The sequence below is a fragment of the Lissotriton vulgaris genome, chromosome 11 (genome assembly GCF_964263255.1).
Source record: "Lissotriton vulgaris chromosome 11, aLisVul1.2, whole genome shotgun sequence".
NCBI lineage: Eukaryota > Metazoa > Chordata > Amphibia > Caudata > Salamandridae > Lissotriton > Lissotriton vulgaris.
Genome location: NC_141699.1, coordinates 24,496,629 through 24,522,810, shown reverse-complemented (window position 1 = coordinate 24,522,810; position 26,182 = coordinate 24,496,629). Strand labels below are relative to the sequence as shown.

The following is a 26,182-nucleotide window of genomic DNA, read 5'->3' as shown; positions in this document are numbered from 1 at the left end:
AGACCCTCGGTTTTTGAAAATTGCAATCTTCAAATAAACAAAGAACCAAAGAACCAAAGGACTCAAAGAACCAAAGAACTGGTAGCGACCCACTTATACTTAACTCTTACTTTTACTAATCAAAAGGTTATCCAAATTCTAACTGTCAAGTTCTACATGACCTAACGGTCTTTTTAGAATAATCACGCCAAAAAGGTTCTCAGTCAGGAGTGACATCATGTGGAGGATCAAAATCAGGAAGATCAGAAATATACTGGGCTGCAGAAACAAAGAATCTCCAGAATTCCTGTGCACAGAGTACCTTCTTAGAAGAATCCTGTTCTGTCCTCCTCAGTAGATTTCAGATTCCTGACAAGATCACTCCCACAGAAAGTCACTTCTCTGATGAGCCCCGCGTTGGCTGCGCCATTTGAGGAACTGAAAAAATCTTCATTCTCAGGGGTCTTACTAATATCAATAAAGAACTTGGCACAGAAGCTGAAATATGAAAATACATCTTAATTAAATTTAATAAATGAGGCCACGTCACACAGAAGCCGTAGCAACTGAATGAGGTAGTCTGAGGAATACAGAGAACAGAGGCCTTATATATGTTTTAGGGTTACAAAACTCAGCATAAAAGAAAGGGGCAGTCCTCGCTTTTGCAAGCATGCAAAAAGCCCAACATTCCTTCTTACACAAGCTGGACAAACCCATAATAAAAGACCACAACCCATATCGTAAACAGGTCATAAAAAGAAGGAACAGAAACAGATGAGAGGTAGGATAAGGGGTGTGTAAGTGCATACCAAACTTTACAATCTCCTGTGCTCTGATCCTTAATCTTGATCAGCTACTGGGCAAGGAACTGGTCTAACAAGGTCAGCTTCAGGCAACAGGGTCAGTTCACTCAGGTCATTCAAAAGTCAGCTAAAGTCACCGGCCTATGTGAGGGCAACCGCAAGATGGCTGCCATTCACAAAATGGAACCCAAGGGTTCAGAACGAAATCTTCAAATACACAGTGAATCCATCGGTGTAACATGATGGAAACACTCATACTTGCTGAGCTCACTGTTTACGGTTCGCTGTTACCAAAATCGTAACGGAACCACGACCTTTATGACCCAGTTTCAGAATTCACGGAACCTCAGCATAGAGTCCATATGAGCCTGGCCTCAGCGCAGAGTTCATACAAGCTTGAGCTCAGCGCATAGAGTCCATACGAGCCTGGCCTCAGCATAGAGTCCATACGAGCCTGAGCTCAGCGCATAGAGTCCATAGAAGCTTGAGCTCAGCGCATAGAGTGTGATGCAGCGCTTCTCTAGAAATTTCTTCTAAAAACCCATCAGCTTTTCCCTGAAGAACTTAATTACTCATTTACTCCTCAGTGGGGCCCATAACGCTGCGAGTCACTCGTTCACACATTTACCCTACTTCAAGGATTGGTGAAGATCAAAGGAGAGCTGCTGGATCATAGCGGGGTGTCTAAATTAAATGCTAAATATTTATAATATGTACATCTGAAGTTTAAACACTTTTTACCATGGTTTTATCCACGAGACAATTATTCAGACACACCACAATTATTTTGTCAATGGATCTGCTAGTAAAAATTAAACTAAAGATAAACAAGACCAGCTTAATTCTCCATTTATTTAATTTTTATTTAAAGAGAAAGTCTTCCAGCATAACCTTTATTTATTCATCTTACTTTATTAATTTAATCAGAAATAGCCTAGAAAAGAAAAGAATTAAATTTAAACATTTATATTTATTTTAGTTCAATAGTTTAGACAATAAGCAAATTATTTATCGCAAACCCAGGACACAGACATTAGCATTGGACAGAATAGTTCCCAGAGATCATCTCTCTTTTCTTTCTAATTGTTCAACTCATCTAAAGACTCCGTACCCATTCAAGAAAAGTTAAAGTTCAGAAAATTTCAAAGTCCTTACACCTCAAGAAAGATTCAGCGATCCGGCAGCATGTCAGGATACAAAGATGGAAATCGAAAAGAAGAGGTTTTTCTTAATTCCGGACGCCCTCTTTTATACCCTTTTTCCCCATCTAATCTATCTTTAAACTGGAAACTCTTAATGTCTTTAATGGTTCTGATTTGACAAATCGAGGGGTGGATGAGCATAACCTCATCATCTTATTGTTCCAATTCTGCACGATCATCAAATATGAAAGTGGTCTTTGTCTTAGCTTATGTCCATTTCACTTGTGTCCTTAACTCGATAGTTTGGAAGTTCTTCCCAGGCTCAAGATGCGGATGTTGATTTTTGTTGGCACTCAGTTGAGCGCCCAGGGCACATTGTCCTTGACCCATTCTGCACAGGCACAGGCAGCTCACACTCATCTTCAATTTATTTGCGCATGCGTACAGTACTTCAATCTCGGAGTCGCAGAAACGTCCATTTTAAATAGTTCGCATGGGCCAGAACGAGAACTATTATAGAAACAAACACAATTAAATGTTAATTGTTGAATTATAACCCCTCTGTTTACCTTCCCCCATACGAAGGTATCCCTGTTAGTTATTATTTAGCAGATAAAGCAACATATATGCGTGGTTTACTCACCATTCTTCATCTTTTATGCACCAAATAAACAGACAAAAGCATATTCATGGCGCTTTTGATTAGGTTATTGCAATTGCGTTAGTTATAAACGTAACGACATCACATAATTAGTAGATTATGGTTTGCAACATAAGCAAATTAGTTTCCCACGTGTACTTGTGTGTGTTTATTCTATTCTATGTTGGTTAATTTTCAAAACCACACGATTAGTTCATGTTACTATTATGAGGAAGTGACTTTATGAGAGGTATACGAAATTTTGTTTCTCCACCTCACTCCATCAAGTGTATTCAAGCCTGACCTCAGCTCAGTGTCCATACGAGCCTGGCCTTAGCGCACAGAGTCTATACGAACCTGACCTCAGCTCAGTGTCCATACGAGCCTGGCCTTAGCGCATAGAGTCTATACGAACCTGACCTCAGCTCAGTGTCCATACGAGCCTGGCCTTAGCGCATAGAGTCTATACGAGCATGAGCTCAGCACATAGAGTCCATACAAGCCCTCCCTCAGTGCATAGAGTGCATATGAGCCTGGCCTCAGCGCAGAGAGTCCATACGAGCCTGGCCTTAGCGCATCAAGCCCATACGAGCCGGAGCTCAGTGCATAGAGCCTATACGAGCTTGAGCTCAGTGCATAGAGTCCATGTGAGGATGAGCTCAGCACATAGAGTCCATACGAGCCCTACCTCAGCGCATAGAGTGCATCCGAGCCTGGCCTCAGCGCATAGAGTCCATACAAGCCTGGCCTCAGCACATAGAGCCCATACGAGACTGGCCTCAGCGCATAGAGTGCATACGAGCCTGGCCTCAGCGCATAGAGTCCATAGAAGCTTGAGCTCAGCACATAGAGTCCATACGAGCCCTACCTCAGCGCATAGAGTGCATACGAGCCTGGCCTCAGCGCATAGAGTCCATAGGAGCCTGGCCTCAGCGCATATAGTCCATACGCGACTGGCCTCAGCGCATAGAGTCTATATGAGTATGAGCTCAGCGCATAGAGTCCATAGAAGATTGAGGTCAGCGCATAGAGTCCATAGAAGCTTGAGCTCAGCGCATCGAGCCCATACGAGCCGGAGCTCAGTGCATAGAGTATATTTGAGCATGTGGGTGTCTATTATCACTTTAATATAGCGCCATGAAAGTGCCTTGTGACCCCGGACGCAGGGTGCTTTTAACCCCTACCTCTGCAGGCTCCTTCCTTCTCGGGCTCAGGCAGAAAGCCCTTTCACCTCTTTCCGACGAGGTGTGGGGTCTCCAGCTATCAGGGGCAGACAGCGGTGACGTAGTCCGCAATGCCCGATAGACGCTATTTTTGGGAGAAATATGAAACTTCTGAAATGGGATTTACGATCCCGGCCCGGTTTGGACGGACTTTGCAGGTCTTGCATACACATTGGGAGACATTCAGTGCGGGCGAGTCATATTAAAACCAGGGCCGAGCAGCCCTGCTGAATGTACAGCCGCCTCTTCCAAAGGGCTTCTGTGCTCTGGTTGCCATGACTACCGCCTCAGCCTCTGGTCCTGATGAGACGCTCAGGGGAGGCGCTGTGGATGTCAGAAGTGTTAATGTGAGCTCTGCAGGCCATCACATGAACAGGGGGCGCAACAAATTCTCAGAAATGTGCTCTGTTCTTCACCCTTCCCAGCTCTGTTCCCTTCATTATATTGGTTTCGAAGCTGTTTTCTTCCACTGCCTCGATTCGCTGCGTTTTTTGAGGGGCTGAGAGATGGAAGCGTTTTTATCTTCGTGATTTCAAAAGTTTCCAGTTCATGAGAGTCAGAAGGACATATCGGAACTGTCTATATATATATATTACGCAGTGGCAGTCGCCACTGGGAAGTTATAGTTAGGACAACTTTTCAGTTGAGTATTGATTTTTTGGTTTGCTAGAAATTCGGCGCAGTTTCACGAATCTTCACAAAACTTTCCCAAAAAAGTGTGATCCACCTCAGCTACCTCCTGCAAAGTTTCAGGGTGATCTGTCAAACGAGAGCTGAGAAAAAGGACTGTCCCAAAATATTCCCACTCATTTTCGAATTGGGAAATTGAACAGCGAAACTGCAAAAATGGCTGAACAGAATGAAATCAAACTTGGCAGAAAGATAACTTGTGGTCCGGAAAGGATGTTTTTGTGATTTGATATTAGTTAGTTCAGTAGTTTAAACAAAAAAATACACTAAAAAACTGTATATTTTTAGACGCATGGAATGTACGCAATGAAGTATGTACAGTCCTACTGAGCAGTGCCTGTATGTCCAATGGTAGTATGTACAATCCTACAGAGGAGTGCCAGCTCTAAAGAAGAGTGCCTGTACTATCCAATGAAAGTATGTACAATCCTACACAGGAGTGCCAGTACTGTACAATGCAAGTATGTATAATCCTACAGAGGAGTGCCAGTACTGTACAATGAAAGTATGTATATTCCTACAGAGGAGTGCCAGTATTGTACAATGAAAGTATGTATATTCCTACAGAGGAGTGCCAGTACTGTACAATGAAAGTATGTACAGTCCTACAGAGGAGTGCCAGTACTGTACAATGAATATATGTACAATCTTACTGAGGAGTGCCAGTACTATCCAATGAAAGTATGTATAATCCTACAGAGGAGGGCCAGTACTGTACAATGAAAGTATGTACAATCCTACTGAGAAGTGCCAGTACTATCCAATGAAAGTATGTATAACCCTACAGAGGAGGACCAGTACTGTACAATGAAAGTATGTATAATCCTACAGAGGAGGGCCAGTACTGTACAATGAAAGTATGTACAATCCTACTGAGGAGTGCCAGTACTGTCCAATGATAGTACGTACAATCCTACAGAGGAATGCCAGTACTGTACAATGAAAGTATGTACAATCCTACGGTGGAGTGCCAGTACTGTACAATGAAAGTATGTACAGTCCTACAGAGGAGTGCCAGTACTGTACAATGAAAGTATGTATATTCCTACAGAGGAGTGCCAGTACTGTACAATGAAAGTATGTACAGTCCTACAGAGGAGTGCCAGTACTGTACAATGAATATATGTACAATCTTACTGAGGAGTGCCAGTACTGTACAATGAAAGTATGTACAGTCCTACACAGGAGTGCCAGTACTGTACAATGAATATATGTACAATCTTACTGAGGAGTGCCAGTACTATCCAATGAAAGTATGTATAATCCTACAGAGGAGGGCCAGTACTGTACAATGAAAGTATGTACAATCCTACTGAGGAGTGCCAGTACTATCCAATGAAAGTATGTATAATCCTACAGAGGAGGGCCAGTACTGTACAATGAAAGTATGTACAATCCTACTGAGGAGTGCCAGTACTATCCAATGAAAGTATGTATAATCCTACAGAGGAGGGCCAGTACTGTACAATGAAAGTATGTACAATGTACTGAAGAGTGCCTGTACTATCCATTGAAAGTATGTACAATTCTACAGCGGAGTGCCAGTACTGTACAATGAAAGTATGTACAGTCCAACAGAAGAGTGCCAGTACTGTACAATGAATATATGTACAATCTTACTGAGGAGTGCCAGTACTGTACAATGAAAGTATGTACAGTCCTACACAGGAGTGCCAGTACTGTACAATGAATATATGTACAATCTTACTGAGGAGTGCCAGTACTATCCAATGAAAGTATGTATAATCCTACAGAGGAGGGCCAGTACTGTACAATGCAAGTATGTATAATCCTACAGAGGCGTGCCAGTACTGTACAGTGAAAATATGTATAATCCTACAGAGGAGTGCCAGTACTGTACAATGAAAGTATGTACAATCCTGCAGCGGAGTGCCAGTACTGTACAATGAAAGTATGTACAATCCTGCAGAGGAGTGCCAGTACTGTACAATGAAAGTATGTATAATCCTACAGAGGAGTGCCAGTACTGTACAATGAAAGTATGTACAATCCTACTGAGGAGTGGCAGTACTATCCAATGCAAGTATGTATAATCCTACAGAGGAGGAGTGCCAGTACTGTACAATGAAAGTATGTACAATCCTGCAGAGGAGTGCCAGTACTGTACAAGGCAAGTATGTATAATCCTACAGAGGAGTGCCAGTACTGTACAATGAAAGTATGTACAATCCTGCAGAGGAGTGCCAGTACTGTACAATGCAAGTATGTATAATCCTACAGAGGAGTGCCAGTACTGTACAATGAAAGTATGTACAATCCTGCAGAGGAGTGCCAGTACTGTACAATGAAAGTATGTACAATCCTACTGAGGAGTGCCAGTACTGTACAATGAAAGTATGTACAATCCTACACATGAGTACCAGTACTGTACAATGAAAGTATGTACAATACTACAGCGGATTGCCAGTACTGTACAATGAAAGTATGTACAATCCTACACATGAGTGCCAGTACTGTGCAATAAAAGTATGTACAATCCTGCAGAGGAGTGTCAGTACTGTACAATGAAAGTATGTATAATCCTACAGAGGAGTGCCAGTACTGTACAATGAAAGTATGTACAAGCCTCCACAGGAGTGCCAGTACTGTACAATGAATGTATGTACAATCCTACAGAGGAGTGTCAGTACTGTCCAATTAAAGTATATACAAGCCTACACAGGAGTGCCAGTACTGTACAATGAATGTATGTACAATCTTACAGAGGAGTGCCAGTACTGTCCAATGATAGTACGTACAATCCTACAGATGAATGCCTGTACTGTCCAATGAAAGTATGTATAGGCCTATAGAGGAGTGCCGGTATTGTCCAACAATAGTATGTACAGTCCTACAGAGGAGTGCCGGTACTATCCAATGAAAGTATGTACAGTCCTACAGAGGAGTGCCGGTACTATCCCATGAAAGTATGGACAGTCCTACAGAGGAGTGCCAGTACTGTCCAATAAAAGTATGTACAATCCTACTTAGGAGTGCCAGTTTTGTACAATGAAAGTAAGTACAGTCCTACTGAGTGGTACCAGTACTGTCCAATGAAAGTATGTACAATCCTACAGAGAAGTGCCGTACTGTCCAATGGAAGTATGTACAATCCTACAGTGCAGTGCCAGTACTGTACAATGAAAGTATGTACAATCCTACAGAGGAGTGCCGTACTGTCCAATGAAAGTATGTACAGTCCTACAGAGGAGTGCCATACTGTCCAATGAAAGTATGTACAGTCCTACCGAGGAGTGCCAGTACTGTTTAATAAAAGTATGTACAATCCTACTTAGGAGTGCCAATAATGTCCAATGAAAGTAAGTACAGTCCTACTGAGTGGTACCAGTATTGTCCAATGAAAGTACGTACAATCCTACAGAGGAGTGCCGTACTGTCCAATGAAATTATGTACAGTCCTACAGAGGAGTGCCAGTACTGTCCAATAAAATTATGTACAATCCTACTTAGGAGTGCCAGTACTGTACAATGAAAGTAAGTACAGTCCTACTGAGTGGTACCAGTACTGTCCAATGAAAGTATGTACAATCTTACTGAGGAGTGCCATTACCGCCCAATAAAATTATATACAATCCTACAGAGGAGTGCCAGTACTGTCGAATAAATTTATGTACAATCCAACAGAGGAGTGCCAGTACTGTCCAATGAAAGTATGTACAATCCTACTGAGGAGTGGAAGTACTGTCCAATGGAAGTATGTACAATCCTACAGAGGACTGCCGTAATGCTTCATGGGAAACCTGTCTAACCCCTACACTATTGCGATTATAGCCAAAGCTAATGCAACATCCATACTTCATATTTGAAGGGGGGACACTGTAAGACAAGCAACCACCGACCTGGGTGTAGCGAGGGGAGCTGAGGAGCTCCAGTGCCTTCCCTGCTGCCAGCGTAAGTCTTCCTGCCTGCTGTCACCTGGCCCCTCTGCCTGCGAACATCTCGGCGGAACGGGGACTACATCCCCCAGCAGCCTTTGCCGGAGGAAGCCGCGCACGCCCTGTCCCGCCCCCGGAGGTGCTCTAATACCAGCAAGAGCCCCCGCGTCGCGGGAAGCGCCCGGGCAGCGCCGGGCGGAGCCCGGGCAGAGGGCGGGCCGTCCGGGGCCGACCGAGGCCGGGCTGGGCCACACATCTAACGTCTGCCCATTCATCATCGAACTGCGGGAAACAGGATCCAAGTTCTAAAAGGTGCCGGGTGGTGTGAAGGGACCTATGAGTATTTAAACCCTGTTTCCATATTCTGCCGTACTGACCCATTTGTAACAAGGCCCCGAGAGTGAATTAACCTATCTGCTTTCATCTTAACAATGGGCAAGAGAAAAACTATGGAAGGGATGGCTCAACAGTCTCTACCAAAAAAAGGGAAAAAGGCGAAAAAACTGACCCACCCTGGCTCAAATTGTACCTTGACTCGCATTGAAACTCTCGTCAATGACCTTGAGGAAATATTGATAGATAACCCCAATACCCAACAGGAGAAGAACCCTGATAGTGGGATAGAAAGCCAAGGACAGTGCCGAGGGAAAGTGATACCAGCTATTTTCAATAGAAAACCCCCCAAAACGTAACCACTTGTATTATTCATAATTCCCAAGAGGGAGGGCCCGGGCTGGATTCTCCTGACATCCCTGAAGAGAATAGTACTGTAACTAATGTGTGTGGAAGTATTGATCAGGGGGGCAATACAAAAAATGTAGGGGAGCCTGCCACAATGTGCACTAATAAGTTTGCTGTCCTGGAAGGAGAATCTGGGGAAGCCGCAGATGTAATCGCGCGGGCTATTAAAAGTGGTAGCAAAGCTACGGATGCTAGTACAGACCTAGAAGATGACTGTCTAAAATGTGGGTCTTTTCACAGGGCGATCCTAAAAAAAATAGAGAAACTAGAAAGGGACATAGTATTCATAAAGAAACTACTTAATCCACCAACTCAGAAGGGAAACATTGACATAACAAACACCACTCAGCAGCCTGAAACACCCGCAATACCTACGACAAAACCTAATTTAACCAAACGCACAACTCCTGGATTGCCCAACAAAAATGTTCCAACTAAAAAAGGGCAGCCGGTTAGTGGTGCAGGAGTGTTAAGTAGGACTGATGTGCATCATAGCCGTAACACTAAATCATATGCGGAAATCACAATGTCAAAAGGCCCTGCACTAGATAATAAGACTGCGAATAATCAGGTATCTTTCCCTAACGGTATAAGGTTGGGAAGCCATGGGGACTCTAAGACAGGCCAAAACACAATACCCCAATCCAGTGTGATAAGGAACCCAGTTACAACAGTCTATATGACAGGTGTTCCTAAATTACACTTGAATTCTGAACAAGAAACAAGAGATTCAATTCATAACAAAGCTATCCATTGGATAAGACATGTGAGGGGCTGTAGATCTATCATAAGGGAGGATATAACTAGCATTAAGAGTCTGTCCCTGTCGAGCTCGTACACTGACTGCATCGAAATCCAACTTTGTAACAAATTCCTGGCAAAGAATCTAGTGACGTTAGAGTTTCGAACTTGCCCCCCGAGACACTCTAATATACAGATTAGATCGTCCCCTTGGTGGTCAATCACTCAAGATGATAGTTTTTCTGATCTAAATAGAGTAGATTGACTAAATAATGGTAATTATTATATCGATCCGGAAAGTAGCCTCAATATGGCCATTACGGGAAATTTAACCACCCCAGTGAATGAACCTTCTGGCACTGATGTCACAATCCTCTCAAAGCAGAATAGAACTGGAAATAATATAGAAGTGGGGGACACCTCAGATACAATTCGTATCCTCTCCTGGAATATCGCTGGCCTCAAAAACACCTGGTAATTCCAGAATGGAATGATTTTATTGAGAAACATGAGGTCTGCATGTTCCAGGAGACCTGGAGTACGACACCCCTGTACAAATCAGGTTACTCTACTTTCTTCGCTCCTGCTGTCAGCCAAGGTTGGGGCCGCCCATCAGGGGGCCTTATAATATGGGTCAAAGTAACAATGAATCTAGATATTACCTGCCATCATACAAATTTAGAAGATATCCTGCATCTATCTTTTAAGGGTCCGCTAAAGGGCAACAAAGTAGATCTGTTTGACATCTATGCTAGAGGAGCGCCAGCTTGCAAAAAATCAGAAACTATATCTCTATTGGAAACGGCTCTAGAGGGTACCCCCCCAAGATCTAATATCATATTGGGAGGAGACCTCAACTGCACGTATGAACCTCTAACGGAGGATGACCTACTAGGGGTCACTGAGGAGGACATTAAACAGTCTATCCCCCCATTGAATCTAAAACCCATTAAGAGATGGTGGGTTAGAGCATTGCAGATCAATGCTCTGACATTGGAATATAATTTGCGTGCTTTAAATGGCAGAACAGCTTCAGACCCTAACGGGGCCATGACTTTCAATAGCCCCAACGGCCAATCCCGTATTGACTACATTCTCCTGGACACAAGATTATGGGGGAATGTTGTCGACATGGATGTTAAGCAGATGCCAGACAGCGATCATAATCCTCTCTCCGCTGAAATCAGATGGGACTTAAAAAAGAAAACTCTTAATAATCACCTATACACCAAAGAAGTAGTTCCATTTAATTGCAATAAAAGGTTAAAATGGCACAAGGTGGCATCCGATGAGAAAACTCTGGATAGTATAGGCCTTTTAGTGGCATCTAAGGGACTGGAATTTAGTACGCTGAACACCTTGCGGGGTGGTGTCCTTAGTCCAGACCTGGGCAATATCTACAGTGATTTTATAGTAAGGCTGGGCTCCTATTTCAAAATTATAGGACCAAACAAGCGGACACACACTACTCCTAAAAATGGCAACCCTTGGTTTTCAACAGATTGTAGGAAAAAAAGGAAAGCCATTTCTCTAGCGATTCAAAAAAAGGACCCAGCAGCCTTAAGGGTAGCTAGGAAAGATTATAAAAAAACTGTAGAATTGTCAAAACAAACATGGGAGGAAGATCACTGGCAGGAACTCAGGAGTGCTGCTTCCATAAAAGATTCAACTCTTTTTTGGGATCTAATAAACAAATCATCAAGAAGGGGAGGGGATTCTGTTTTACACCATATAACCGAACAGCAATGGTACTCCCACTTCCTGAAACTCTACTCCTGCGAGGCTGACTCCGTACAACTGCAAGACCCACACCTTGAATCTGAACCAACAATCATGAATGCCAAACCAGTAGATCCCTTCACCTTTCTCGAGGTCCAAGCTGCTATTAAAAATATTGCTCCAGGGAAGGCTGCTGGCCCGGATGGTTTGCCTGGAGATCTTTTATTACACGATCCGACCCTATGGGCCAATCTTATTTTTCCACTAATGAACCTTCTCACTCAGGGATACCCAGTCCCTGAGTCGTGGAAAGGGGCAGAAGTGGTTACGATATACAAAAAGGGCGCTAGAGAGGACCCTGCCAATTATAGACCAATCAGTCTAATTGATGTCATTCAGAAGGTGGTTGGCAGGGTCCTCATATCTAGAACTGTGACTTGGCTAGAGGAGGGCGGTATTTTAACACACCTACAAGCAGGTTTTAGGAAAAAGGTCGGTACGATAGACCAAGTCTTCCGATTCACTGCGATTTATTGGAAAACTGTTTCTGTCAGCAAAGGGTCATTATATCTAGCGTTCATAGACCTGAAAACCGCATTCGATCTTGTCCCACGCACCAAATTATGGCAGGTACTTCAGGCCATGGGCTACCCACGCTACCTCCTTGAGCTAGTTAAAAGACTGCATGAAGGCACGTATGCAAGGATTCGATGGGGGAGTGAGGGCCAACTAACTGATAAAATACCAGTGGACAGGGGGGTTCGTCAGGGTTGTGCGATGGCTCCCACTCTGTTCTCCCTCTTTATAAATGGGGTGGCAGAACATTTGAGGGAGGACCCTGCGGATGCTCCAACCCTGGCAGGTGAAAAAATACCGACCCTCCTTTTTGCGGACGACACCCTCCTCCTGTCCAAAACCCCCTCTGGTCTCCAAAAACTTTTGACCAAGTTTGACACCTTCTGCGAGGAACGTGGGTTAACAATTAACTGCAAAAACTAAACTAATGGTTCTGTCCCAAACTAAGAGACCAAGGAAGATCAATGTTGCGCTTAACGGATGTACACTGGAGGAGGTTGATGCATTTGACTATTTGGGAGTTAGGGTAACCGGAGAATGAAGTGGGACTCCCATCTAGCAAAAATGCACTTGAATTTGAAAAGGGCTACGGGAGCCATTGCTAGAGAACACCGAGCCTCCGCAAGCAGGCCCATTGCCCCTGTCCTTGCCATCTATGAGGGGAAAGCATTGGCTGCAACAATATATGGGTCAGAACTATGGGGCTTTGATAACATCACAGAATTAACGAAAACTGAAAACAAATTCTTGAGAGACCTGGTGGGCCTCCCAGTTTCTACCCCCTTGAAACCACTGCTTCAAGACATGGGCCGCCGTGCAATTAAAGACATTGTAATCCTTCGACCGTTATTATATTGGGTACGACTAAGAAGGACACCGGAATTGGTACACTATGCTGCAGCTCTGGATGAACTTATTATGCTGAATAAGATGACTAAGATTGCATGGTTGGACAACCTAAGGGACATGCTCGCCAAATTGGGGCTAAGCGATACATGGTTGTCCCAATCACCACCCCCGAAAGAGACAATCAAAAAAATATACTGGGAATGGGTCCTAGCCAAGGAGCTTGAAAAATCAAACTGGGGGGTTTTAACTGATCAATTCCTAGAACACAAGCCGGTGAAGAAGTTTGAACCCTTCCTCGATGTCATTAAAGGACCTAGAGACAGAACCTTGTTTTTAAAGTTTAGATATGGAACACTTCCCTTGAACACTTTTACCAGGCGCTGGAACACATCTATGCCCAATCATTCTAGCTGTCCTGGATGCCCAAACCCTAATGAGTCTCTAGCTCACTTTCTATTTGCCTGTAGAGCATACAGCGGACCCAGGAGAAGGTGGTTAAAGCAGAGAACTGGGAGTTAGGCACCATGCGATGGCACTCCGCATACTGGTAACTGACACAACATCCTTGATGATTTTTTGCGGAGTTGCCAAATTCCTGGGAAAGGCCTGGCAGATACGTTCTAGACTGATAAAATCGAGAATGGGGTAGGAAACTGTATATAACAATGCACCAGGCCATCCCCCGGTTGTTTGCTTCAGGACTTTTTTTCTAATCTAGCCCCTAACCTCCTGCGCCTCCACTTGTTTCTGAAAAGAGTTGACCTTTTTAACGTTTTTATTCTTCTTTGTTAAAATAATGAATTGCATGTACTTTTATGATAAAGTTTGTTTTTATCGAAATAAAGTATTAACAAATATTTGAAGGGTTGTGAGTGGGTGAAAAAAAATTAGAATCTCATTGATGTGCTTTAGTGTGCTATGGTGGTGGGGTAAGAGTGTCTTTTGTGTTCAAGGGTTTCCAACTGGCATGGGGGTTTTGTGCGAACCCTTCTTGTGTAGGCTTTTGCAGAGTGGGTGTGTGACTGTGCCCTTTGTTAGGGCTGGTGTGTGGCAGGGGATATGTTTCTCACTGACTATGGTTCGATGCATTTATTCTTTAAGAGTGCTTGTGGTTGAGGTTTGGTTCCACCCTTCCTACGGTTAAGGGTGAATGTAAGTGCTAAGCCAAGTGACTTCTGTTTGAAGAGTGCAGTTGTGTGGAGTTTTTTGTTCCACCCTTACTGTGGGTAGGGTGAAGGACAGGGTTTTAGCCAAACTACTTGTGGTTAAAGTAGGTGTGCCACCCTATCCATGGGAGTCTGGGTGAAAGGCAGAGTTGACGTTGATGTTCCACCCTACCTACGGGGTAAGGGTGAAGGGCAGGGTTTAAGCCAAATGACTTGTGTGAAGGGTTGTTCCACTCTCCCTACGGGGTAGGGGTGAAGGGCTGTGTTTAAGGCAAAAGTTATGTGTGATTGGTGTGTTGTTTCACCATTACGGGTTATTAGGGTGAAGGTCTGTGTGTAAGCCACATCACGTGTGTTTGAAGGGTTGTTCCACCTCGACTATGTGTTAGTATGAAGGGCATTATGTAAGCCAAGGTTGTTAATCAGTCAAGGCGGTTCATCTTTCATGTGGTTTTGTTCTTTTGCTATAGACGGTCCCCTACTGCACCCCTGTGTTTGCTTCCCTTCTTGCTTGTCTTTATGTAAGCCTGGCCAGATAGCATGTTTGTGGCACTTTGGGATCTGTTAGAGATTAGTGGTGTAGTTAGTAGAGTTTGTATGTTGTGTTCTGGAGAAGGGGTTGTTATTATTATTTGCTGTTGTTACATTCATGGTCCATTGCAATTGTTGTGTTGCCTATTTAGTTATGTATAATGCTTGCAATGTTTTCACCTAATTTTCACAAGCACTTTTAGTGTGTGTTCCTTGTCCAGTTGTGTATAAAGCATGCAATGTTTTCCACCGGTTATCTTCATGCATCTGTATTTCTTCTCATTGCTATATGGTAAACACCATGCAAGAGTTTAATGTTATTCTGTGAAAAGAAGGCAGATGGGTTATACCTGTTGCTCAGCCAGTGTGAGTGTGGTGTAGAATGTTGGTGTGTGATGATTCTGTTGAATGTTGGATGAGTGAGGGAGTCAGTGGGAGGATGGGCCGAGCAGCAGGAAGGCATCTCCTGGTGGGGCTCTTCATACAATCTATCTTAATAAACCAACTTATCTAATCTACTTTGGAACCCGACATCTTTCATTTACAAGAAACATTTCAGTTTATTTTTCAGTTTTCAGTTTATTTATTTTTATTTGCTTTGGTACTCAACTGAGGACCACAAATATTTTTAAACATAAAATGCAGGTTATTTACAACAGTAACATTTCTTGTGCTAATACAATGTTAAAAAAGATTTAAAAAATGTGTAAAAGTTATAACAAACAAATTCGTTTGGCGGGAATTTACATAGAGTGATCAGTTCATTTGCTAAGTTAATCCTTTTACAACAATCTCCCTCTGCATTTTTACCAACAAAGTGTGAATATGGTGCAGAAGCACAATTGATACCTGGTGAAAATCTTTATTGCATCCGGGTGTTTTTGTGGCTCTCAAGTTAACAAATTGATCTAAATGACCATTATATACTGCATCATGGCAGAGTTTAGCATAGCCTGGCATGGTATACTCTATCAATGGAAAGCATAGCATAGTGTACGGTAGCGTTGGACAGCACAGTGTGTGTTGTGCTGAGAAGCGTGGCAAAGTGTACAACAACATTAGGTAGTTTAGCCTAATATATTATAGCATTGGGTAGCAGAGACCTGTGCACTACAGCGTTGGGTACAATGGCATAGTCTACACTAGCGCTGAGTAGCATAGCATTGGTGTGCTGTAGCTTTGGGCAGCGTAGCACTGGTGTGCTGTAGCATTAGGCAGTGTAGCATTGGTGTGCTGTAGCACTGAGAAGCATAGCATTGGTGTTCTGTAGCGTTGGGTAGGGTAGCACTGGTGTGCTGTAGCATTGGGTAGCATAGCATTGGTCTGCTGCAGCTTTGGGTAGCGTAGCAATGGTGTTCTGTAGCGTTGGGTAGCATAGCATTTGGGTGATGTAGCATTGGGTAGCGAAGCACTGGTGTGCTGTAGCATTAGGTAGCGTAGCATTGGTGTGCTGTAGTGCTGAGAAGCATAATATTGGTGTGCTGTAGCATTGGGTAGCGTAGCACTGGTGTGCTGTAGCATTAGGTAGTGTAGCATTGGTGTGCTGTAGCGCTGGGTAGCATAGCGCTGTTGTTCCGTAGCGCTGGGTAGCGTAGCACTGGTGTGCTGAAGCATTAGGTAGCATAACATTGGTGTGCTGTAGCGTTGGGTAGCATAGCACTGTTGTTCTGTAGTGTTGGGTAGCATAGCATTGTGCTCTGTAGCGTTGGGTAGCTTAGCACTGGTGTTCTGTAGCGTTGGGTAGCGTAGCATTTGTGTGATGTAGCATTGGGTAGCGTAGCACTGGTGTGCTGTAGCATTACGTAGCGTAGCATTGGTGTGCTGTAGCGCTGGGAAGCATAGCATTGGTGTGCTGTAGCATTGGGTAGCATAGCACTGGTGTGCTGTAGCATTAGGTAGCATAGAATAGGTGTTCTGTGGCGTTGGTTAGCGTAGCACTGGTGTGCTGTAGCATTATGTAGCATAGCATTGGTGTACCATAGCATTGAGCAGCGTATCAGAGTGTACTCTACATCTGGGAAGCGTAGCATTAGGTACTGCCCAGTAGTGCTCAGTAGCATAGCACGCTTTACTGTAGATGTGGTTAGCATGGTGTAGGGAGGCACTGTGCGGAATTTTATTGTGGACTGTAGCATTCAATAGTGTACCATGGTGTGCTATAACGTTGGGTAACAGAGCACAGTATACAATAAAATCGCAAACCAACCCGAGAGGAGTTGCTTTTGCAGTTGACGCCGACGTGACCAGGCTAGAGTTGTTCACAAAAAAATGTTTTTATATTGATTCACTGTTTCACTCACTAGAGTTATATTATTCATCTCCCTTTTCTCTCTCTTGTGCTCGTCACACAGACTTCTCCATGATGAAGTTTCCGATGTCAGCCAATTTGACCAACTACCGCTTTCCGTCCCGCGGGCGGAGCTACATATCTGTTCCTGGAGAAGCCTTCCGCAAATGTAAGTCGAAACGTCTGCATGTTGTCCGACCAGCCTTGTACAGTGCATAGTGAGTGCAGCGAGCGAGCCTGACCATGACAAACAAGAGGTTTGGGGGGTTCTCCCACCAAGAAGGTTTGGGAAAAAATGGTGCATTCCACAACACATTTGTCATTATATATTCAATTGTATTAGCTTTTAAAGCATAGTAAATGATGACCTTACAATGCACCAGGATACGACAATCTTTGTTGGCGCTCTTCAATGATTCCCTCGCTATCACCCTCCAACAGTGCCCCTCATCTCTCCACAGCCCCTCTCTCACATGTATTTTATTTGTTTTATAGCAGACACCAGTGTAGGGTGTCGGAGCACTTTACATGACGCACACATACAGAGATAATAAACAATACATACGTGAATCAGTGTATGGAAAATGTAACAAAAGGCAAAGTGGACTGCAAGGTGTAGGATTCACATGCTGTCCAGACTGGTTTTATGAGAGTGCTTGGTCTGGAGAAGCACAAACGCAGGATTCAGATCATAACACAGTGGTTAGGGTTGACTTTTTATAATAAGAATTGCTTTTTACCCAAACAAACCTTTTTTTCAGCAACATCAGGATAATGTATGACTGGGAAAAATAACATAACTTTTTAACCTATACCTTGCAGTTTGTGTGCAGCTCAGAGCTCGCTGTGCTAGATTACAATTGTAACTTATGTAATGCACAGTAACAGAATAATCTTTGTGACAAAAGCAGTGACCCACTCAGCGATGCACATTAAATAGTGTTCTTTCATATGCATAGAAAACGTTGTTTGCAGCAGGCACATTAACCCTCTGCGCTACCTAAATTGAGCCAAAACTGACACAAGCCAAAACTCCCATCTCTCTCGAGCAGGTACATTAATCACCAGAGTTATCTTGGCCCTTTTATTGTTACTCAAAAACTACTGAATATACAAGGAACTTTTCAGTCCTTTTAAAATTGCAGCACTGCTAGAAAATCGCCAACACCCCAGGGATGAGGCATGAAGCGAGTCAGTGTGAAGTACTGGTTGGAAGGGGTGAGGTATGAAGGGAGTCAGTGTGAAGTACAGGTTGTAAGGGGTTAGTATGGAAGGGAGTCAGTGTGCAGTGCAGGTTGTAAGGGGTGAGTATGGAAGGGAGTCAGTGTGAAGCGCAGGTTGTAAGGGGTGAATATGGAAGGGAGTCGGTGTGAAGTACAGGTTGTGAGGGGTGAGTATGGAAGGGAGTCAGTGTGAAGCGCAGGTTGTAAGGGGTGAGTATGGAAGGGAGTCAGTGTGAAGCGCAGGTTGTAAGGGGTGAGTGTGGAAGGGAGTCAGTGTGAAGCGCAGGTTGTAAGGGGTGAATATGGAAGGGAGTCGGTGTGAAGTACAGGTTGTAAGGGGTGAGTATGGAAGGGAGTCAGTGTGAAGCGCAGGTTGTAAGGTGTGAGGCATGAAGGGAGTCAGTGTGAAGAACTGGTTGTAAGGGGTGAGGCGTGAAGGGAATCAGTGTGAAGAACTGGTTGTAAGGGATGAGTATGGAAGGGAGTCGGTGTGAAGTACTGGTAGTCAGGGGTGAGGCATGAAGGGAGTCAGTGTGAAGTACTGGTTGTAAGGGATGAGTATGGAAAGGAGTCGGTGTGAAGTACAGGTTGTAAGGGGTGAGGTATGAAGGGATTCAGTGTTTAGTTCAGGTTGTAAGGGGTGAGGCGTGAAGGGAGATGTTGTGAAGTACAGGTTGTAAGGTCGGAGGCATGAAGGGAGTTGATGTGAAGTACAGGTTGTAAGGGGCGAGGGATGAAGGGAGTCAGTGTGAAGTACAGATTGTAAGGGATGAGGCATGAAGGGTAGTCAACGTGATGTATGTGTTGTAAGTAACCCTGGTCGGAGTTCGGGGAGTTGGACAACGCAAAGCTACGCGAAGTGCAAAAAAAACTCTGTTGCAATACGCGGAGCTCCACGAGCGCGGAGTACAGTAGAAAAATGCTGTTTGCAGTGATTGTACTGTGCCGGATGCTTGTCCGCACTGTGCAATCATTGAGAACAGGGCCATGCACTGCGCAAGCTTACCTCTTCTGCGGCTCGAGTAGATTTTTACTCGAGCAGCAGCTTTCGCAAAGCGAACAGGCAGTTTCTCAACGCTAGCGGTCGCAAGCATACGCGAACACCCGTAATGAGAAACCTGACCCCCGCATTGAGAAATCTCGCCAGGAGTTTTTTTATCCACGCTCGCTCTTGCCAACTTGATGTTGGCGATCGCAAACAAGGGAAAATCTCGCCGGGAGGTGGATTTTCCTCACTCGTGCTTGCCAACTTGACGTTGGTGAATGCGAGCGAGCAAAAAACTCCGCTCCGCCCAGGGTTAGGTGTAAGGGATGAGGCGTGAAGGGAGTCAGTGTGAAGTACAGGTTGTAAAGTGTGGACGTGAAGGGAGTCAGTGTAAAGTACAGGTTGTACGGGGTGAGGCATGAAAGGAGTCAGTGTGAAGTACAGGTTGTAAGGGTTGAGGTACGAATTAAATCAGCGTCAAGTACACATTCCTGGGAGAGGCAAGAAGGGATTAAAGGACAGAAGCACAAAATGTCAGGGGTGAAGTAGGGAGCACGCACAGGAGGAGAGGTCTTCGACCTCACCTTGTGTTGGGTTAGAGTATCTGATGTTGGGTTCTCCTAACTCACTGTGTGTTGTTCTTTCCTTGGTTCGGTACCTTTGTCCTCACCTTGTGTTGAGTTAGAGTATCTGTTGTTGGCATCTGGTAACTCACTGTGTGTTGTTATTTCCTTGGTTTGTTCCTTCGACTGCACCTTGTGTTGTGTTAGAGTACCTGGTGTTGGGTTCTGGTAACTCACTGTGTGTTTTTCTTTCCTTGGTTCGGTTCCTTTGACCTCACCTTGTGTTGGGTTAAAGTATCTGGTGTTGGGTTCTGGTAGCTCACTGTGTGTTGCTCTTTCCTTGGTTCGGTTCCTTTGACCTCACCTTGTATTGTGTTAGAGTATCTGGTGTTGGGTTCTGGTAACTCACTGTGTGTTGCTCTTTCCTTGGTTTGGTTCCTTTGACCTCACCTTGTATTGGGTTAGAGTATCTTGTGGTGGGTTCTGGTAACTCACTGTGTGTTGTTCTTTCCTTGGTTCGGTTCCTTTGACCTCACCTTGTGTTGGGTTAGAAATCTGGTGTTGGGTTCTGGTAACTCACTGTGTGTTGTTCTTTCCGTGGTTCGGTTCCTTTGACCTCACCTTGTGTTGGGTTAGAGTATCTGTTGTTGGGTTCTGGTAACTCACTGTGAGTTGTTCTTTCCTTAGTTCGGTTCCTTTGACCTCACCTTGTGTTGGGTTTGAGTATCTGATGTTGGCTTCCGGTAACTCACTGTGTGCTCTTTTCTTGGTTTGGTACCTTTGACCTCACCTTGTGTTGGGTTAGAGTACCTGGTGTTGGGTTCTGGCAACTCACTGTGTGTTGTTCTTTCCTTGGTTCGGTTCCTTTGACCTCACCTTGTGTTGGGTTCGAGTATCTGGTGTTGGCTTCTGGTAACTCACTGTGTGTTCTTTCCTTGGCGTGGTACCTTTGACCTCACCTTGTGTTGGGTTAGAGTACCTGGTGTTGGGTTCTGGTAACTCAGTGTGTGTTGCTCTTTCCTTGGTTCGGTTCCTTTGACTTCACCTTGTATTAGGTTAGAGTACCTGGTGTTGGGTTCTGGTAACTCACTGTGTGTTGTACTTTCCTTGTTTCGGTTCCCTTGACCTCACCTTGTGTTGGGTTAGAGTATCTGGTGTTGGGTTCTGGTAAGTCACTGTGTACTCTTTCCTTGGTTTGGTACCTTTGACCTCACCTTGTGTTGGGTTAGAGTACCTGGTGTTGGGTTCTGGTAACTCACTGTGTGCTCTTTCCTTGGTTTGGTACCTTTGACCTCACCTTGTGTTGGGTTAGAGTATCTGGTGTTGGCATCTGGTAACTCAGTGTGTGTTGCTCTTTCCTTGGTTCGGTTCCTTTGACTTAACCTTGTATTAGGTTAGAGTACCTGGTGTTGGGCTCTGGTAACTCACTGTGTGTTGTACTTTCCTTGTTTCGGTTCCCTTGACCTCACCTTGTGTTGGGTTAGAGTATCTGGTGTTGGGTTCTGGTAAGTCACTGTGTACTCTTTCCTTGGTTTGGTACATTTGACCTCACCTTGTGTTGGGTTAGAGTACCTGGTGTTGGGTTCTGGTAACTCACTGTGTGCTCTTTCCTTGGTTTGGTACCTTTGACCTCACCTTGTGTTGGGTTAGAGTATCTGGTGTTGGCATCTGGTAACTCAGTGTGTGTTGCTCTTTCCTTGGTTCGGTTCCTTTGACTTCACCTTGTATTAGGTTAGAGTACCTGGTGTTGGGCTCTGGTAACTCACTGTGTGTTGTACTTTCCTTGTTTCGGTTCCCTTGACCTCACCTTGTGTTGGGTTAGAGTATCTGTTGTTGGGTTCTGGTAACTCACTGTGTGTTGTTCTTTCCTTAGTTCGGTTCCTTTGACCTCACCTTGTGTTGGGTTAGAGTATCTGGTGTTGGCTTTTGGTAACTCACTGTGTGCTCTTTCCTTGTTTTGGTACCTTTGACCTCACCTTGTGTTGGGTTTGAGTATCTGATGTTGGCTTCCGGTAACTCACTGTGTGCTCTTTCCTTGGTTTGGTACCTTTGACCTCACCTTGTGTTGGGTTAGAGTACCTGGTGTTGGGTTCTGGCAACTCACTGTGTGTTGTTCTTTCCTTGGTTCGGTTCCTTTGACCTCACCTTGTGTTGGGTTCGAGTATCTGGTGTTGGCTTCTGGTAACTCACTGTGTGTTCTTTCCTTGGCGTGGTACCTTTGACCTCACCTTGTGTTGGGTTGGAGTATCTGATGTTGGCTTCTGGTAACTCACTGTGTGCTCTTTCCTTGGTTTGGTACCTTTGACCTCACCTTGTGTTGGGTTAGAGTACCTGGTGTTGGGTTCTGGTAACTCAGTGTGTGTTGCTCTTTCCTTGGTTCGGTTCCTTTGACTTCACCTTGTATTAGGTTAGAGTACCTGGTGTTGGGTTCTGGTAACTCACTGTGTGTTGTACTTTCCTTGTTTCGGTTCCCTTGACCTCACCTTGTGTTGGGTTAGAGTATCTGGTGTTGGGTTCTGGTAAGTCACTGTGTACTCTTTCCTTGGTTTGGTACCTTTGACCTCACCTTGTGTTGGGTTAGAGTACCTGGTGTTGGGTTCTGGTAACTCACTGTGTGCTCTTTCCTTGGTTTGGTACCTTTGACCTCACCTTGTGTTGGGTTAGAGTATCTGGTGTTGGCATCTGGTAACTCAGTGTGTGTTGCTCTTTCCTTGGTTCGGTTCCTTTGACTTCACCTTGTATTAGGTTAGAGTACCTGGTGTTGGGCTCTGGTAACTCACTGTGTGTTGTACTTTCCTTGTTTCGGTTCCCTTGACCTCACCTTGTGTTGGGTTAGAGTATCTGGTGTTGGGTTCTGGTAAGTCACTGTGTGCTCTTTCCTTGGTTTGGAACCTTTGACCTCACCTTGTGTTGGGTTCGAGTATCTGATGTTGGCTTCTGGTAACTCACTGTGTGTTCTTTCCTTGGTTTGGTACCTTTGACCTCACCTTGTGTTGGGTTCGAGTATCTGATGTTGGCTTCTGGTAACTCACTGTGTGCTCTTTCCTTGGTTTGGTACCTTTGACCTCTCCTTGTGTTGGGTTAGAGTGTCTGGTGTTGGCATCTGGTAACTCACTGTGTTTTGTTCTTTCTTTGGTTTGGTTCCTTTGACCTCACCTTGTGTTATGTTAGAGTATGTGGTGTTGGGTTCTCGTAACTCACTGTGTGTTGTTCGTTCCTTGGTTCGGTTCCTTTGACCTCACATTGTGTTGGGTTAGAGTATCTGGTGTTGGGTTCTGGTAACTCACTGTGTGGTCTTTCCTTGGTTTGGTACCTTTGACCTCTCCTTGTGTTGGGTTAGAGTATCTGGTGTTGGCATCTGGTAACTCACTGTGTGTTGTTCTTTCCTTGGTTCGGGTCCTTTGACCTCACCTTGTGTTATGTTCGAGTATCTGGTGTTGGGCTCTGGTAACTCACTGTGTGCTCTTTCCTTGGTTTGGTACCTTTGACCTCTCCTTGTGTTGGGTTAGAGTATCTGATGTTGGCTTCAGGTACCGGTAACTCACTGTGTGTTGTTCGTTCCTTGGTTTGGTTCCTTTGACCTCACCTTGTGTTGGGTTAGAGTATGTGGTGTTGGGTTCTCGTATCTCACTGTGTGTTGTTCGTTCCTTGGTTCGGTTCCTTTAACCTCACCTTGTGTTGGGTTAGAGTATGTGGTGTTGGGTTCTCGTATCTCACTGTGTGTTGTTCGTTCCTTGGTTCGGTTCCTTTAACCTCACCTTGTGTTGGGTTAGAGTATGTGGTGTTGGGTTCTCGTATCTCACTGTGTGTTGTTCGTTCCTTGGTTCGGTTCCTTTAACCTCACCTTGTGTTGGGTTAGAGTATCTGGTGTTGGGTTCTGGTAATTCACGGTGTGTTGCTTTTTCCTTGGTTTGGTTATCTTGAACTCACCTTGTCTAGGGTTAGAGTACCTGGGGCTCGATTCACAGAGCTAACTTAAGACAAAATCCAAAACTTAATACAATTTTGGTATTCACAGAAGGCACTTACTCATTTCGGTATTCACAGAAGTTAGGAGTCCTAAATTTAGGACTCCAAAACTGAGAAAAATCCTAACTTTGAGACTTTCGGTATTCACAGAAGGTATTCAGGAGTCCTAAAGGTAGGACTCCTGACTTCTGTGAATACCGAAATGAGTAAGTTTAGGATTTTGTCTTAAGTTAGTTCTGTGAATCGGGCCCCTGGTGTCCGCTCCTGTGAACTCACTGAGTGTTGCTCGTTTCGTGGGCCCCTTTCCTTGCTCCATGTTCCTGTTCTCCCTCCGGTTGCTCCTTTCTTGGGGCCCTTCCCTTGCTGCTCACACCTTGTGATGTGTGAGTATCTCTTGTCACATCTGTGAGCTCGCGGGCTGTTGCTGTGCAGGTCCATCTCCCGTGAACCCCGGGCTCCTGACGAGTGTGAGTGCGTGCAGTCCGGTCACGGGGCCCCTCGTGGTGCCCGGAATAGCCTGAGCATGTGCGCTGGCCCCCAGGGGCGCGCGACCTCTCACTGGGTCTGAGTGGGGCTGTCTTCCACTGGAGAGTTCACAAGGGCTGGCCTCACTCGTGAGCAGCCCCAGTCTGGGGTCAAGGCCCAGCCAGGGTCCGTCTGCGCGAGGCTTGGGGGCATCTGACGCGCAATCCGAGACCCTCGGACCTCTCCGGAGGTCAGAGGTACCGCGAAGGCAGATATCATGAAAGATTGTAAGTGAAAGAAAAGGCAGAGAGGCGCTGCCGGAGTAAACTCTACACAGTGCCTCCTAGTGAGGAGCCCACATCACACAGAGGTACGTCCCATCAGACAGAGGTATGTCCCATCACAGGGAGGGATGTCCCATCACACAGTGGTATGTCCCATCACATGGAGGGATGTCCCATCACACAGAGGTATGTCCCCTCACACAGAGGTATGTCCCATCACAGGGAGGGATGTCCCATCACACAGAGGTATGTCCCATCACACAGAGGTATGTCCCATCAGACAGAGGTATGTCCCATCACAGGGAGGTATGTCCCATCACAGGGAGGTATGTCCCATCACACAGAGGTATGTCCCATCACACAGAGGTATGTCCATCACACAGTGGTATGTCCTATCACAGGGAGGTATGTCTCATCACACAGAGGTATGTCCATCACAAAGTGGTATGTCCCATCAAACAGAGGTATGTCCTATCACAGGGAGGTATGTCCCATCACAGGGAGGTATATCCATCACAAAGTGGTATGTCCCATCACACAGAGGTATGTCCTATCACAGGGAGGTATGTCCCATCACAGGGAGGTATGTCAAATCACACAGAGGTATGTCCTATCACAAGGAGGTATGTCCTATCACACAGAGGTATGCCCCCTCACACAGAGGTATGTCCCATCACACAGAGGTATGTCCTATCAAACAGAGGTATGTCCCATCACACAGAGGTATGTCCCATCACACAGAGGCATGCCCTATCACACAGAAGTATGTCCCATCACACAGAGGTATGTCCTATCACAGGGAGGTATGTCCCATCACAGGGAGGTATGTCAAATCACACAGAGGTATGTCCTATCACAAGGAGGTATGTCCTATCACACAGAGGTATGTCCCTTCACACAGAGGTATGTCCCATCACACAGTGGTATGTCCCATCACACAGAGGTATGTCCCATCACACAGAGGTATGTCCCATCACAGGGAGGGATGTCCCATCACACAGAGGTATGTCCATCACAACGTGGTATGTCCCATCACACAGAGGTATGTCCTATCACAGTGGTATGTCCCATCCCACAGTGGTATGTCCCATCACACAGTGGTATGTCCCATCACACAGAGGTATGTGCTACCACACAGGGGTATGTCCCATCAAACAGAGGTATGTCCCATCACACAGAGGTATGTCCCATCACACAGTGGTATGTCCCATCACACAGAGGTATGTCCCATCACAAAGTGGTATGTACCATGACACAGCGATATGTTCTATCACAGGGAGGGATGTCCCATCACACAAAGGTATGTCCATCACAAAGTGGTATGTCCCGTCACATAGAGATATGTCCTATCACAAGGAGGTATGTCCCTTCACACAGAGGTATGTCCATCACAATGTGATATGTCCCATCACACAGTGGTAAGTCCTATCACAGGGAGGTATGTCTCGTCACAGGGAGGTATATCCATCACAAAGTGGTATGTCCCATCACACAGAGGTATATCCTATCACAGGGAGGTATGTCCCATCACAGGGAGGTATGTCCTATCACACAGAGGAATGTCCTATCACACAGAGGTATGTCACAGCGCACAGAGGTATGTCCCATCACACAGAGGTATGTCCCTTCACAGAGGTATGTCCTATCACACAGAGGTATGTTCCATCACACAGAAGTATGTCCCATCACACAGAGGTATGTCCCATCACA

The 26,182-nt window shown here is 45.1% G+C and overlaps 1 protein-coding gene across 1 annotated transcript in view; it reads left to right on the top strand.

Annotated features, from left to right (window-relative positions):
• Positions 1-26,182, top strand: part of ADGRD1 (adhesion G protein-coupled receptor D1) — a 722,099-nt gene that overhangs the window by 14,974 nt on the left and 680,943 nt on the right. Inside the window, exon 2 of the mRNA XM_086942663.1 lies at positions 17,048-17,152. Within this exon, the coding sequence (XP_086798789.1) occupies positions 17,048-17,152 (105 nt within the window). The remainder of the gene's footprint in view (positions 1-17,047; positions 17,153-26,182) is intronic.